Source organism: Cervus canadensis, chromosome 15 (assembly GCF_019320065.1).
Source record: "Cervus canadensis isolate Bull #8, Minnesota chromosome 15, ASM1932006v1, whole genome shotgun sequence".
Classification (NCBI taxonomy): domain Eukaryota; kingdom Metazoa; phylum Chordata; class Mammalia; order Artiodactyla; family Cervidae; genus Cervus; species Cervus canadensis.
In genome coordinates this window covers 51932435-51949201 of record NC_057400.1, presented here as the reverse complement: position 1 = coordinate 51949201, position 16767 = coordinate 51932435, and the positions used below count along the sequence as shown (strand labels likewise).

The following is a 16767-nucleotide window of genomic DNA, read 5'->3' as shown; positions in this document are numbered from 1 at the left end:
CCTTTGATAAACAGCTGCAGGGTTCAGTAAAAGGCTTTGTCTTAGATGCTGTGGACACTGCCCGACCCCGTCTGCAGCAGACACCTGTCTCAGGGAGGAGCAGGAGTGAGTCACAGCCTGACTCAGCACCTCACCTTTCATTTAAAGTAAGGGGGTGGGGATCCACTCAATCACTCTGCATGCTCAGCCACAAGCCCAGGCCAGGTTCCTCATGGTTATCTCAGGAACTCAGGGGGGGCAACTTTTTGATAAGTACAGATTTTCAAAGAAATTTGGTAGAACTTGAACAGATGAAGCTTCTTTCCAGGGACACTTTTATAAAAATAGACACACTGGCTAGATCGATTCCTGCTGGGCTGGGCACGGGAAGCAGAAGACAGGGGATCAAGTCAGAGAGACCTCTGGAGACAAGGCAGAAGAGGGGCGGGGGGGGGGGCAGCTCTGTTAAGAGCCGGCTGCATGACCAACAACAAATCCTAGGCCTCCACTTCTCGATCTATAAGAAAAAGACATGGGCTACCTTTCTAGATCACTCCCTGGGTTCCTCTCTAACTTCTGCAGGTGGTAAGTCATTTCAGCAGTAAAGAAATCCGCAAAAGCATTGCTGGGTCATGTGACTACTCTCTGTACAGCTGAAAACACCTATGGGTTTGCGTGCGGAGGTCAGATTTCTTTTTAAAGCACATTCTTATTTTTGACGAATGACACATGTCAGGCTCCACGTTAAAGCTCTAAGCAAACAGATAAATCAGACCCAAGCCACCTTCAGAGGGCCCACAATTCAGAACAGTCGGTAAACTCTTATTTTGACAGCTCCCAAAGAGCTTACCAGAAATTTCATAATGAAAATATCATTAACAACAAAGAAAGCCTATTAAATTCAACAGGTTTCTTGGCAATAGAGAAATTAGTCATTAGAAAACCAAAGAGAAAAAAGATAGCTGATTCATATCAAGGTATGGCAAAAACCACGACAATATTGTAAAGTAATTAGCCTCCAACTGATATAAATAAATGAAAAAAAGAAAAAAAAAGATAAAGCTGTTCCCAGGTATTAGATAACAGGGCTCTAGAGGAAATGGGTGGGGGTGGGAGGGTGGTGAAGTGAAGTGAAGTGAAGTGGCTTAGTCATGACAGACTCTTTGCGACCCCATGGACTGTAGCCTACCAGGCTCCTCAGTACATGGAATTTTCCAGGCAAAAGTACTGGAGTGGGTTGCCATTTCCTTAAGGAAAGTGCATGACAAGCCAAAGCTGGCCTGACCAACAGGGTCACTTGTCAGTCTACTCTGACATCCTGAACACACACTTCTTCCCGAGCATTAACCACAAATGTGCCACTGACCTCTGCTCCATCTGAATTCAGCATGCCACTAAAACTGGTTTCATTTCAAAGCTACTAAGAGGTAGTTAGGAAAAGTAGCAAGACAAAAGGAACAGCCAGGTTTTTGGTTTTTTTTCTTTTATAATCTGCTGCAATTCTCTCATAACTCAGCAAAAGACTTTAATCACCTGGGTTTCTCAAGGAACATGTATGAGGAACCCAAGAGCTTCACAAATGGAGCCAGGGGCACAACGGTTGAAATCAATCAGGAGCCATCCTTTACCAGATTGGAAAACACATACTAAGCTAGGAGATGGAATTTTTAACACCATAAATTTGTTAAACTTTTAATTCCATTGCCACTAACCTATGTAAGAATATCCCATCAGATGATATAAATAAGCACAATTCTATGGTTAAGTAAGTTTGGTTTATCAATATTTGATGGTCTCCTAACAGGGCCATCCTGATTTCTGAGCACTCTAGTAGTCTATGGGGTACTAGGATTTTGCAACCATGTGGATATATTAACATACTGAACTGGACACTTTAAAATGGTTAAGATGATAAAACTCATGGGTATTTCACCACAGTTTTTTGATTTTTTAAGTAGTAGTAGTATTAGTACTAGTACCAGGATATAAAGGATCATTCTAAAGAAACTGTCATCTTACTTCCTATTTTCCACAAGGCTTCCATGTACTTCCATGTACTTTCAAAGAGCTTAACAAACGCCTTTTGGGTGTCATTTCTGTCTATCAGATTGGAACCAGAAATGGATAAGCCATCAGCCTTGCTCATAGCTCACAAACCAGGAGGAATAATGTTCCTCCAACAGACATGAAGAGAGTATCTTCCACACGTACAGGATTTGGCCAGGCCATGAGGGCAACTAAGATGCTATGCTGTCTTATGGGCAAACACCCACACCGACATCAGCTAACTAACGCTGGCCTGGAGAATTAGGAGACCCAGCTGGAAGAAGTGCTGTGGTCCTGTGGAGTGTCCCCAGTTAGCAGGTGAAAGGGCAACAGAGGCTGTGTATTTGCTATTGCTAATCTCCCAGGCCATTATGGGAGAAGAACATTTCAAAATGTAAGAACATTTCAAACTGTTCCGTTAACAGCAAGATCAGGCAGTACAGATTTAATTCCAGGAATTGGCTACCAAGATCTTGACGGGTACAGCACAGCACTGAGTGGACTGGGCATTGAGCAGGTAGGTTTCAGGACGCACACTGCCACTACCCAGCTGTCACTCAACTTCCCCGGGGATCAGCCCTACCTCTGCAGAAAAAGGGTTGGGCCAGTCAGCCTGTCAATCATTTTCACGGAAGTCCTGAATGAGAGAGGAGATGACCGGGTTTGGGAGCACAGCCAAGGTGACCACCAAAAGCTTGAACTGTCTTTAAAGTCTTATGCTTTATATTTAAAAACTTACTCATATTTCAATCTGCACTACACTGAGACACTTTTTTTTTTAACTAACTCACCACCACACCACCTCCAGAAGACGTTGCCTAATGAATCTGGCACACACCAGGACGAGGGTTCGAAGGTCCTGTGAGTCATACTCTTGCATAACTGCAGAGATACTTTCTATCCTTTCAGATTCAGAATTACCTCCTCACCTCTTTAGCCAACACCACTAATCTTGAAAGAAGAAGACCGAAAATTGACAGCACTTTTTTTTTTCCTTTTCTTTTTATTTTTTTCTTTTTTTCCCATTATTTTTATTAGTTGGAAGCTAATTACTTTACAATATTGTAGTGGTTTTTGCCATACATTTGACAGCACTTTAGAATCCCCAGTGCCATTCCGTTTTCTCCATCCCTGACAACCGAACAAGGCCAAACGTCATCCCTGTTCACCGCACACGGTGAAATGCTGGGCTCCTTACGGATGATCAGGAAGACCATCGATCAGGCGGGGAACGGGGAACGGGGAACGGGAAGCCGGGCCCCGCCCCCAGCGCGTCCACCTGGCCTGCAGAACACACGGACGCCGTGCTGTCTGAGACGGAACTAGATGTGGGAGCTGCAGATACTCCCATATGGGAAACCTCCGTCCAAGGCATAAAAGTGAGTTTTGTAAGACGTTAACAAAATATCCAGTGGGCCAGAAAGTTCGCTCAGGTTTTCCTGTAACATCTGACCAAAAAACCCAAATGAACTTTTTGGCCAACCCAGTAAGAAGCTGTGGTTCTCTGTAACTCAAATATGGCCTAAGAAACTGGAAATCCTTACAGAGTTTACCTTTGTTGTCACGTTCTCTTCCTTCTTCCAAGCTCCCCTCTTTAAGGCAATATGATAGTTCCCATCCATCTGTGAACTTCCCCCCAACTCTTGATCTGACCCCCAAAGGGTAAATTTTGCATCTGCCAGACTGGAGAAACAGCTATAAAACTCCCGCATGTGAGGGGATCCCGACTATTTTACTTGAAGGCACCTGCGACAGTAAAGGCTGGTGTTTATTGGAAGCATTGGGCACGATGCTCAGGGCTTCCTACTAACTACAATTCATCTTCACAATTCTACGAGGCAGTTTTCATTAGTGCCTCAATTTCACTGATGAGGACAAGCAACTCGCCCAAGATCAAATCAACAGAATGTGAAGCAGCTGAGATTCAAACCCCACATTCCTTTGCCTGTAAAACAAAGTTCTTACTCCTATAAGGCAAATGTCTCTACAGGTACTGAGTAACTTATGTTTGTTGTTGAGTCACTAAGTCATCTCCAACTCTTCTGCAACTCCATGGACTGTAGCCTGCCAGGCTCCTCTGTCCATGGGATTTTCTAGGCAAGAATACTGGAGTAGGTTGCCATGCCCTCCTCCAGGGGATCTTCCCGACCCAGGAATCGCATTCATGTCTCCCACATTGCAGGTGGATCTTTAATCATTGAGCCACCATAATGATATATTATTATTTTCTGAGAAATTAGAAGCAACCAAAGAAACACTCACAGTCTCCTACCATGATAAGTACCCACCGACCTGCACATGCTCCCCTTATTCTGTGGTTGACGAGTTACCTGTTCTCCAGTAACCAGGTTACCTTCCCCACAATGTGTCCCTCCCACCCACGCACAGACATCACACCAGCAAGTCTCCCTATTCCTGTGTTCACTTCTCCCTTTCTGCTAACTCTCCTTATCAACAAACCCCCTCACTGTCACTTCCTCCCATTTAAAATAAAATTCCCTTTCGACTCCCATTTTCCCTCCAGCTCTTGCTCGGCTCCCCTCTTCAGGACCTCCAATTCCTCTTCTAGTCTCTCACCTGGTGCTGGAGAGGACTCTTGAGAGTCCCTTGGACAGCAAGGAGATCAAACCAGTCCATCCTAAAGGAAATCAGTACTGAATCTTCATTGGAAGGACTGATGCTGAAGCTGAAACTCCAATACTTTGGCCACCTGGTGTGAAGAACGGACTCACTGGAAAAGACCCTGATGCTGGGAAAGATTGAAGGTGGGAGGAGAAGGGGAGGACAGAGGATGAGATGGTTGGATGGCATCACCGACTTGATGGACATGAGTTTGAGTAAACTCTGGGAGTTGGTGATGGACAGGGAGGCCTGGTGAGCTGCAGTCCATGGGGTCGCAAAGAGTTGGACACGACTAAGCGACTGAACTGAACTGAGTCTCTTACCAACCCACACCAACCAGGCACTGCTCCTGCTCCACTCCACAAGAGTTCTGATAAGGTCACCCATAGCCTCCATATTGCTGTGCCAGGGATCAAATCTCAGTGTTATTTGACACAACTGATTGATCACTCCCTCTCTAAACCATCTTCATCATGTGGCTTCCAGGACAGCACGTTGCCTAGTTCCCTCTTTACTGGCCATTCCTCTTCATGCCTGGTGCTGGGTCCTGCATCTCCCCTCTCTATGAGAGAATACCCTGCAGGTCTGTCCTTAGTCTCTATCCTCTCCTCTTTGGTGATCTCATTCATTCAGTCCACAGCTCCAAATACAACCTACAACTATGGCTCTGCTATTTGTATCTCCAATCCAAACCTTTCCATCCAAACTTCACCTTCATTCAACTGCCTACTCAACAAGTCCACTTGATATCTGGACATATCAAAACTATGATCTCCAAAATTAAACTCCTGCTCTTCTCCTCAAATCTATTTTTTATAGTCCACTCTAAACCACTGTATGACAACTTTATCCTTCTAGCTTTTCTCCCTTTAACTGGTCTATAGGGAATCCTATTCACTCTACTTTCAAAACATATCCAGAATGCATCCACTTTTCACTATCTTCACTACTACCTCGGGTCAAACCACTATCATCTCTTACCTATTATTTAAAAGGACTTTGATCATTAAGATCACTACATCTGTACTTGAGTATTCCCAATGATGTAGTAGCTAGAGAAGGGCAGGACAACACACTCCAGTATTGTTGCCTGGAAAATCCCACGGACAGAGGAGCCTCACGGGCTATAGTCCACGGGGTCACAAAGAGTCAGACAGGACTGAAGTGACTTAGCACAGTAGCTAGAGGATCCATGTAAAATCTAAGTCAGAACATGTCATACTCTTCTCAGCGTCCTCCAATGGCTTCCCATCTCATTCAAGAGTAAAAACCAGCCTTCCAATGACCTATAAGGCTCTCCACAATCTAGCTCCAAGGAGACAACAGGCTTCTTTGCTGCTCCTGAACATGCTTCTGCCCCAGGGCCTTTGCACCTGCTGTTCTCACTGCCAGAAATACTTTCCCCTAATACTGACATGGCTTGTGCCTGCTCCATGAAGTCTTCCTGGCTGCCTAGCAGCCAACCATTTCCTACCCCCGCTAAGCTGAGGGGACCCTCGTGTCTCAGGGCTCATCTCTTAGGATCATCCTGTGAGCAAGGGTCCCGAGGATGCCCCTCTACACTCCCATACCCTTTCTCAGCCTTGAGCCCTATTGTAGCCTTGGGCCCTTTCTGAATACAAGGCTTAGAAAATACTTTTCTTTCTAAACTGGCTGATCTGATATGCAATCTGAAAAGATTTTACTATGTGCTTGGAAGTCAAACACTTCTCCAGCTGGCCCCCAAAGTCCTCTCTTGAGGTTTGGACCATCTAATTCAGGGGCTTCTCCTTCCCTTCTCCCCAGGACTCTATCCTTGGCCTCTAGAAGATCCAACAGAGTCCAGATCCACCTCCTTTTGCACCTGCAGGTTTCCATAAGACTCTTTATCACCAGATCTGAAAGCCAGCTCTCAACTTTCCTGAGTACTGTTCTAAGTTGGCCTGGGGCCTACTCTCACTAGCCACCACAAGGCCTCTGGATTCCTGAAGCCCAAACAACAGGTTTTCAACACACATTTGCTCCAGGTATTTTAAATATCTTCTCCTACCTATCTACAATCTCTCTGGGCCTTGTAGAATTCTAAACATTTCTATTTCCTTTTGTACTCAAGGGACAGATGGAACTACATTGTCAGGAAGTGAGGTGGGAAGGAGGGGTCATATCAGTGGGAAGGGAACCCAGGAAAAAAAATTTCTTTTCACTTTCCTCAGCAAAGAGAGGGAATACAAAACTTCAAATTCCCTGTGCTACCCAGTGGGCTATTCACACTAAGGAACTTCCATTCCACACATACACCACAGCTCCTGTGGATGGGATCCTCCAGGTAACTTTACATCATGCTGCTTTATCAGGACCACAGAAGACTGATCCCTTGATCGATGGCAGTATACCCTGAAGACAAGGACTCTGATTCTGCAAACAGAAGAGGTTATTTGGTCCAGGAGACGTACAGTTCAGTGACATTCTACTCTCTGGGTCTGAAACATTTATTATCATGTGTATCTCTCTCTCTCAGACATACACATATGATTAAAATAACCTCAGTACAAATGAATGTCCTTTTCAATATAAAGAAACTGGAGCAACATTGATATCAGCAAGCAGAGCAAGCACAGACCAAGGGTAAAGAGGCGTTACCCTGTGCTCTGTTTATCCTACGTATCACCAGTATGCCCCTTGCAAATTATACCAAGGTTTATTTTTATTTCTATACACCCAAGCTTATAAAGCCTGTTTCTCTAAAAGATTTTTCTCATATCTGAAAGCCTTTTCAAAAAAAGTAATCTTCGGATTGTATGACATGCAAAACATATCCAGCTGGTTGGCAAACAAACACGAGAACAGACAACCATGGCTTCATGCCCCTTGCTTTTGCCTTCTGCACTTTCTTTTATGGTACTTTCCCCATTCTGGCTAATTCAGAACAGTCGTCCTTACCACTTAATTGGTTTTTAAGACTTAAAAGTTTCCTACAGTCTTTTCGCCAATTTGGGATTAGATGAAGTGACAGCAGCATTCAACAGTAGAATCCAGCACATGTAGATGTGGGTGTGTGGTGTGGGGAAGGGCAGCGGCTACCTTGCAGCCTAAGGAAGGCGTCATTCTGCCAACACACCAACTATGCAACAGGTGAGCTGATTCCCAACGGTCTTGCCCTGTTGATTGAAATGGAAAAGCCAGACTGCATTCATTTAGATGGTGATCATTCCACCCTCTTACGAGACTAACAGAGACCAATACTGGTGAAGTTCACCACTAATTAACAATTAGCCTCTTAATTTAGTTCCAAGAAATCTGTGTGTGCAATTCTAAATACCAGTTTAATAAACAAAAATTTGCTAAAACATGACTTCCACACTTTGTCCATGCATCTCTCAACTTTAGGCAGCTTCATCATTGACAAATGAGATTCAGCTTTGCACAGGCTCCTTCCTATCATACATTAATGCCAAACAAAGGACTAAGAAAAATAAATCATCGCCAGCCCAGCCCTGGGCGGAGTGTACACCACTCAGCCTGCCAGGAATGGGAGTGGAGGGGTGCGACTTTCCAAGTCACAGAGGTCTGAGAAGATCTGGAAAGCAGACATTTGGTATTCCTTATGAATAACTCCAGCCCGAACCGTGCACAAGCCACCCTCTGTAGGTGCGCTACGCCCAACGTCCCTGCCCATCATTCCTGCGCCAGTCTGCCCATTCATCTCCGCTGCTCGTGGAAACCCTGCTGGTGTTCATCTGCTGCACCATGGCTACCAAAAGACCACAAGGTATGGTTCTTCTGAGATGTACTTTCCAAACATGGTAACTGTAGGACGGAGGCAGAGGGAGGATGGCCACTTGAACATCATCACAATCGATGCCCCAAAGAGAAAGTACACCCACACAAACCAGGCAGCGTGGAAGCGATGGACTGAGAACCAACTCGCCCAACATGTCATGGGCACTTCACCTCTCACTGTCTTGGTTTCCACATTTATTTAACATGCACAAAGTGCTTACTCTGAGTCAGGACTAGTCTAAGGTACAATTATCCTCATTTTACAGCTGAGGAAAGAGACCTAGAGGGATGAGGTGTTGTGATTTATAATAACATATGTTTGGTGTTCATCTAGTGTTCCTGGCACAGAGCTCCTAAAACCTTTGGAATTTGCCAAGTAAGAAGAGCGACAAAGGTGTCTATTGTTATGTTAATGAGGTGGCTCCACCTGCACCTAAGGAGGGGGGCTGATTGCCAGGAGAACCAGGCACTTTATTAGGGGGCTGGAACTTTCAGTCCCACCCTCCTGACCTCCAGGGAGGAGGAAGGGCTGGAGGTTGAGTTCAATCAGCAATGGCTAATGTTTTAATCAACTGTGCCTAATGTATCAAAGCCTCCATAAAAACTCAAAAGGATGGAGTTTGGGGTTGGAAACCACATGGAGATTTGGGGGTGGGGGTGGCATGCTGGAAGAGAGCATGCAAACTCTAAACCCTTCCTCCATACCTTGCCTTACACATGTCTTCCACCTGGCTGTTCCTGAGTTATATCTTTTTATAATACACTGGTAATCTAGCAAAAAAAAGAAAAAAAAAGGAAAGAAAGAAGAAGCAGCTTCTCCAAGTTCTGTGAGCCACTACAGCAAATTAATCAAACCCAAGGCAGGGATAATGGGAAATTCCAATCTATAGCCAGTCTGTCAGAAGCCCAGGGGACAACTTGGACTTGACATGGGCATCTGAAGTGGGGGAGGCAGTCATGTAATACTGAGCCCTTAATCTGTGAGATCTGATGCTATCTCCAGGCAGACTGACAGAACCGAGTTGACTGGTATCTGAGGATGGTTTGATGGTAAAACCCCTACACACTGGCAAGGGGAGCAGAATGTTAAGTATTCTGCACAATGTACAGCAGGAAATGGCAGAGAAGGACTTGATCCCATCCACTGGGATTCAGACTCCAGCTCTAGAATCTGCTCTGATGCATTATATCGTGTTCCTTCTGGGTAAAAACGGAAAGCTCATCTAGCTCAAACTTAGAAAATGTTATGAACAGATTCTTAGATCACATCTATAGAAACTGGTATAATAGATCTGGCCTGAGCTCAAATTTGGAGAAGGAAATGGCAACCGACTCCAGTATTCTTGCCTGGAGAATCCCATGGACAGAGGAGCCTGAAAGGCTACAGTTCATGGGGTCACAAGAGTTGGACACAACTTAGCAAGCCTCAATTTATATTTTTACAAAGAGATTCTCCAAGTTACCTTGATGACCAGCCAGGTTTGAGAACCCGGAAAGTTCCTTGTAGATAAAATCATTTGATTCTAAACTTGTACCCAAACACAGGTGGGGGCTGGCCCTGCTCCCAGGGCCCATTACTAAGGGGCTCAACTTGACCACTCTCTCAAAAGGCCGTTAGAACTCTGGTTCTGACCCGTGGGCCACCTGGATCACCATTCTACATACAGCTCTCACTGGAGGGGGTGAGCAGCTACCCCACCACTGCACTTAAAGAGCTTCATGTATCCAAGACCCCCTTACTGACCATGAGTAATTAATGCTTAGCCATCAAACACACGTGCCCTTCCATTTGACCCCCACACCCTTGTCAAGTAGCTTCAGGAACTTACTCTACAGCCACCCTTCTCTATGTAGTCTTGATTTAACAACTAGCAGATCTCAGTACCCAGTGCAGTATGGGTCAGCCTGTATTTCTGGGGTTAAGTTATAAAGTGTGCCTTTAAGGCAAAAGTCAAGTGTAATTAAAAATCACTCATAAAAATCCCTTAGCAAGACGTTGGGCCCTTGAGAACTCAAAAAACCGAGAGTTAACCTCTTTGAGCAAAGAGTTGCATACGACTGAGCGACTGAACTGAACTGAAGCTCTTTGATGTCTCTTTGCATTACCACTTTAGCTCCCCTTTCCCTGGAGGCAGCAGAGATCAATGTCTACGGTAAGTTAGAGAAGCGAAGGCCATTAAATAAAGGGATTTCTCCCTCTCTACCCTGAGCTGGAAAAGTTGATTGCACAAGTTAAACTGAGTGTATGTTATGACTCCATTTTATTTGCAAAGCATATCAAGGTGCTATCAGGCAAAGAAATGAACATAAAACCCTTGCCCTCACATAACCTATTATCCACCTGGGCGGAATTAGCCCATACTCTGAAAATGGCAGACAACAGTTAAATATTACAGAATTAAATAATACAAAACCATCAGAGCTGTCAGGCACGTGACACGAAGGACTGCTGCTGCTGCTAAGTCACTTCAGTCGTGTCCGACTCTGTGTGACCCCATAGACGGCAGCCCACCAGGCTCCCCCATCCCTGGGATTCTCCAGGCAAGAACACTGGAGTGGGTTGCCATTTCTTTCTCCAGTGCATGAAAGTGAAAAGTGAAAGTGAAGTCACTCAGTCGTATCCGACTCTTAGCAACCTCATGGACTGCAGCCTACCAGGCTCCTCCGTCCATGGGATTTTCCAGGCAAGAGTACTGGAGTGGGGTGCCATTGCCTTCTCCAGACACGAAGGACTACAGACATTCAAAGGAAGAAGGCATGATGTAGCATGGGTTGGGCCCAAAAGGATTTCATGGAGAAAGGTAAACTGGTTTACATGATGATGTTCTTCAGGATGGACTGACTTGGAACTAACCAGCGTTCCAGGTAAAACTGTGTCATCTAAGCACAGGATAGTATGTTCCATTATGTCTCCAGTATCTATCTTAAAAGTGCCAGGTCATTCACCTGTCACTCTGTCCCTATGCTGAGTCAAGGTCTAAGTGCATCCATGCATCCCAGTTCCAGTACTATTTGGTGACAAGACTTAAATCCTGATATTACTGATAGCACCACCAACTCAATGGACATGAATTTGAGCAAATTCCAATAGCTGAGAACAGAGGAGCCTGGCGTGCTGTAGTGCGTAGAGTCACAGAGTTGATAAGACTTAGAGCCACTGAACAATAACAATATTGTTGTGCTAAAATAGGGAATTATACAACTAAGAACATAGTAACTGCTTCTTTAAAATAATGTAAAGCTTTTTTACATGAGCATTTCACCTGACTTTCCTGACATTATTATTCATGTCACACAAATACTGACTTTTTTTTTTTTTTTTTGTAAACCCTAAGTCATGACTTGGATGGACTCATGAGACCAGCCTGTGTTAAAATTAAACTTGTCTATTTCTGCTTTCTTGCAGAGTCCTAAGATTTCCTCTAAGCCTCCCTGCCCATTTTGGCTCTTTCTCCACTCTCGGGACTCAAGGTGACTGAGACAGTCCCTGGACGATGGCCCTGGGCCACATGGCACTCTGAATGAATGCAAGGAAGCGAGTGCTTAGGTACACATCCTGGACATAGTTCTGATCCCCGGCTGACTCACTGGGCTTTTTCAGAAGGGGAAGGAATGACAGGCAAAGAAGGAAGGACCCAGAAGCTGATCCAAGGCCAGCTGGAATAAGGGTCCATAGGAAGAGAGTCCAGGCACAGATATTTAAATAGACAGCCCTGACCCACGTGGGGAGCGGTTTAATAAATCAACCTAACATAGTACATTTCCAAAACTCAATTTCTCCAGGTCTGAAGGACACATCTGACTTTTCCTTTTAGAGGTGAAATGAGCATGAGTCAGAAATGCCAAGTTCAAATCCAGATTCTGTTAACATTCTGCTTAAGCACTCATGAGACTATAGACATTTCTTTAACTTTCAGCTTTAGTTTCTTCATCTATAAAGGGAGCTAGCTGGACTAGATGATCTCTAGTTCAGTAAACATGATTTTAAGAGCAAGAGCATCACAAGTGTGAGAAAAACCAAGAGCAAACACTATAGAGTCAAAACAGAAGCGACAGTAGGCCTGGTGGGCCTTAGGAAGACAGTGGAGATCAGAAAGTTCCCAGAAAGAAAATGTCAATTGGGATAAGCCCAGCATCGCAGATATAACTTAAAGATCTATTCCTTCTGGATTCTGTCCTGCAATCACACACAGACTCAGCTCCTCCCAGAAGAGTAAAGAGGGCTGACTCACAGGATGGACATACCAACAGATGCCGTCCCATACTTTCTACCTAGTTGGGGTGACTCAACCTTAGATCCTGACCTCAGTAACTGAGCCAAACTTCTTTACTATCTAGCCTAAAAAGCCCAGTGAAATTTTATGATCTCTATTTCAGTTTTACAGTCCCCAAAGTTTTAGGAATAGCCAGTGGCTCAGACGTAAAGAATCTGCCTGCCAAGCAGGAGACGTGGGTTTGATCCCTGGGTCAGGAAGATACCCTGGAGAAGGAAATGGCAACCCACTCCAGTATTCTTGCCTAGAAAATCTTGAGGACAGAGAAAGAGTCAGATACAACTTAGTAACTAAACTACAACAACAAACATGTTTTAAGGCTCTCAGATACAATATCATTCTGTTATAAAATCTTAAGAGTTTAAGATATGAAATATTTAAATAGCACTGTAGAAAGTTTAACCCACAAAAATCTATGGTTTGTTCCCACAACACTGCATTCATCTGATACGCTCACACATCTTTGATATTTTACTTCTTCCACCTCAATGAAGCCCCTTGTTTGAGAAATTTACTTTTGTTGTAAATCTAAGATTGATTAAAGTTAAAATGCTTTGAAAATGGGGTTCATAAATGTGATTAAGTTTAACATACCCAATGCCAATAACCTTTGACTTCACTCTTTAGCAGAGTGAGACTCATAGGATGTTTAACATCTGCAGAGTCGCAGGCACACAGGAGGAATTCAGTTACTGTTTCTAAATGCATCACCATTAACAACTACCATTTAGTCAGCAAATACCCATGCCAGGCAGGAATTAGGCACTTTGCATGTTATCTCTTAATCCTTACAACAAGCCTATTGAACAGTAATAGCTCCATTTTACAGATAAAAACACCAAGGCTCAAAGTAACAGCTGCAAAATACCAAGAAGGAATTTTGAGCTTAGGTCTCTCTCACCAGTGCCCTGAAATACTCCCAATAAGTGCAGAGTTTAGGAAGCTGGCCCACAAGCTGTGGGGTCTCAACCTCACTGGCTGTTACTTTACACCCACATCCTTTACTGACAAAGGTGATAACTAATGTGGGTATGGCCTGTGTGTACTGGTTCTCCTGGGTGAGGCCAGTGCTGCTAGATTACTTTACCAAAAGAAGGTAGGGGCGTGGCACTTGACATAAATCACAGCCCCCTAGAGTGGGCACACTCTCAGGTCCAAAGAGACAGTTTCCTTAAAGTGGGCCACTCTTCTGTCAGTCCCTAAGAAGAGCATTTCTAGCAGGCATCAGCCCCCAAACACAGGCTTCCTCTTATATACCTGCAGCAGGTCTAACAGCAGAGAAGCCCACCAAGGAGAACAAGTTTGAGCAAGCACACCGCTAACCTTGGTGACAACAGAGATCCTGGCTGAAACTACCTTTTGCAAATCTCCACCCCCACAGATAACTTTCCGCCCCAGTACTTCCCCTTCACAATGTTTGCTTGAACCAGTATTTCAAGGAAACCACCAGCTTCAGTAGAGGACTGGTGCAGAGCATGCCAAAGAGAATATATTCCCTCTGCTGGCCCGTGGTCATTTCTGCACTAACAAGTTCATTCTCCATATGGGTGAATGCTCATCTACACATTCAAGTACTAAGAGACACCAAACATCATCCATTAACTGAGTTAACAGACACCACTTTTCATTTCAAATTTACAGCACCACAATTATTTCTGCTGAGAGAAAACAGAATATAAGCAGCTGCTCAGGCCTGCAGACCACCCCTCGGCCTTCCCACCCCCTACTAATTTCTTTGCTTCACTGGTAGGTATTATTAGGAAAATCTGACTTTAAGATTCAGGCACCTAGAACCTTCACCAATTCCGAAGTTCTTAATTACTGAAATCAAGATTTTCCCTGCGGCCCTAAAACCCCATTCCCCTCTCCTAAAGTCCTCTCCTCTGTGGGTGTACTTTGCATTCTTTGGTCTGTTGGTCCTGGAAGGACCTCAGCTCAACCGAAGGCTGGCGGGGGGAGGTGGGTAACCTTTTGTGAGTTTATTTTTCGGTAGCCCAGATCAAGAATGCGGCCCCACAGCGATTAAGGCCACTAAGCTCCCAAATACCCTCTCCTGCCTAAACAGTTTGATCATGTGAGAACCAAACACTGTCTAAGAAAGAAAAGGAGAAGCTACGAGTGCCGGCCTCCACTTTCTCCCCGGAGGAGCACCGCTGTGCCGCGGTGCTGGGGGGGTCGGGGGTTGTCACTTCCAGACCTCGTTTGCAAAGCCCCCAACCTAGATCGGACATTTTGCTTTAACCCCTCAGCAGGGCCTCCGAGGGCCGGGGCCCGGGTCTCGGGTGGCGCCGGGCGCTTTGTGGCTGGTGCGGGGTGGGGGCGGGGGGTCGGCCACCCCGCTAACAGGGTCTTGTTTTCTCAGCTGACCTAGCTCTGCCGAACAGGTGCTTGGATGGTGCCATCTTTTTAAAAGCGGCGGAGGCGTGTAAAAGTCTCCCTACCGGGGAACCCGCCCTTCGGGGAAAGCTTCGCAGGACGTGATGAAAGGTGGCTTTCCAACTTCTGCGAGGCGCGCGAGTCTGCCGGGGGCTGGGGGGGCGGGGTGTTCTCTGTGAGTTTGGGAAAGGCCTGGATCTCCCTAACGACCCTCTCAGTCATCTCACCGCAGCAAAACAGCGACCCCCCTCCACCCCAAGTCACCCCCCGCTCAACACACACGTGAAGCTCAGCAAAGCGTGCCACCTGCCGGGTTCCCAGCAAACATGCCCGGAGGGAAGGATCGCCGGAAAGCACTTTGTTTTTAAAAAAAAAAAAAAAAGTAAACTCTCCCGGGTCTGAGGACAGCCCCGCCTGGCACCGGGGCCGCGGTGTGCAGAGTCGGCCCCCGGGTTCTTTCCGGGGCTGAATTGGGGAAGGCGCCGCGCCAGGCGGGGCCGGAGGGGAGCGCGCGGGGCGCCGGGCCCCGCTCCCCCAGGAGCCTGCGGAGTGCCGGACCCGGCAGGGCCGGCCGGCGGGAACGCGGAGCGCCTTCGACCGGGTTCGCGCGTGGGCCGGGGCCCGGGTGGGGTGGGCAGAGTCGGGAACTCACAGCCGCTTGTCCTCAGGCTGCAGCTGCCAGTGCATCGCCAGCGAGAAGCCGAAGAGGCTCCCGGAGTCCCCGGTTTTCTCGATCACATTGTCCTCGCGGGTGTCCAAGTTGAAGGCGGTGCCGAGCAGCGGCAGGAGCCCCACCGACAGGTAAAGCAGCCACAGCCGCCCCGCGGCCGCCATGGGCCGGCGCACCGGGAGGGGAGCGGGAAACTGCGCGGCCGCCCTGCGCTTCGGGCCGGGTTCGGGGCTACAGCGCCGCTGCCGCCGCGGCCACCTCGGTCTCCTCTCGCCGCCGCGCCCGGCCCCACCCCCGGGACGAGTCGCGCTCTCCGCCCGGCCGCTCCCCCTCGCGGGCAGCTCCCGACCACTGAATGAGCCCGTTGTTCTCTGGAGACTCGCAGGCGTTTTATCAAGTGACGAGGACGCCGGCCCCGCCCCGGCCCTCCCCACCCCCTGGCCCCTCCTCGCGAGCCCGCCGCCGGCACCTTTGCTGCCAGCCCGGCTGCGGTGCGACCCGGCGCTGCCCTTCCGCGCCGCCCCCGCCACCCCCACACCTGGTCGGGGAGCCGCGGGGGAGACCCGGAGGCGAGCTGCGGGCCCGGCAGTCCCAGCCTGCGGGTCCTCCTGGAGTAAAGCGCTTGAATTGTGGTTGCCGTTCGGCACAGAGCCGGAAAGGCGTTTACTACCTGTTCTAAAAACAAGCGGTGGTGATGCGCCCGCCTTAATGGCCGGGAGCCCCTGGTGCTCGCCGACCCACGTGCAAAGGCTGCGTTCATTCATTCCACAAGTGTTTATGAAGCGCTTAACGCGGGCCCGGTACTTGGGGACTGGAGCTGTTTAAATTGTCCTCGGTCCTCAAGACCTAACGTCAAAAAAAGATAACCGCACAGATTTTAAGAGGGCTGTGCAATTGACAACGCACAGCTATTATCTCATTTCATGCTCCTACCAATCCTATGAGGTGGGTATTTTCTTTTTGCAGATGAGAAAACTGAAGCTCAGCCTTGCCCCAGTGCCTCCAGGGATCTGCGTCCAGGTGGAAAGGAGAGTTTGTGAG

General features: G+C 47.1%; 1 protein-coding gene across 2 annotated transcripts in view; it reads right to left on the bottom strand.

The window, feature by feature from the left end:
• The window catches only part of ITGA6 (integrin subunit alpha 6), an 84327-nt gene extending 68243 nt beyond the window's left edge, over positions 1–16084 (bottom strand). For both annotated transcript variants that reach the window (XM_043487653.1, XM_043487654.1), the window contains exon 1: positions 15709–16084. In XM_043487653.1, the coding sequence (XP_043343588.1) occupies positions 15709–15890 (182 nt within the window). In that variant the 5' untranslated portion in view covers positions 15891–16084. The remainder of the gene's footprint in view (positions 1–15708) is intronic.
• Between the last annotated feature and the right edge of the window lie 683 nt (positions 16085–16767).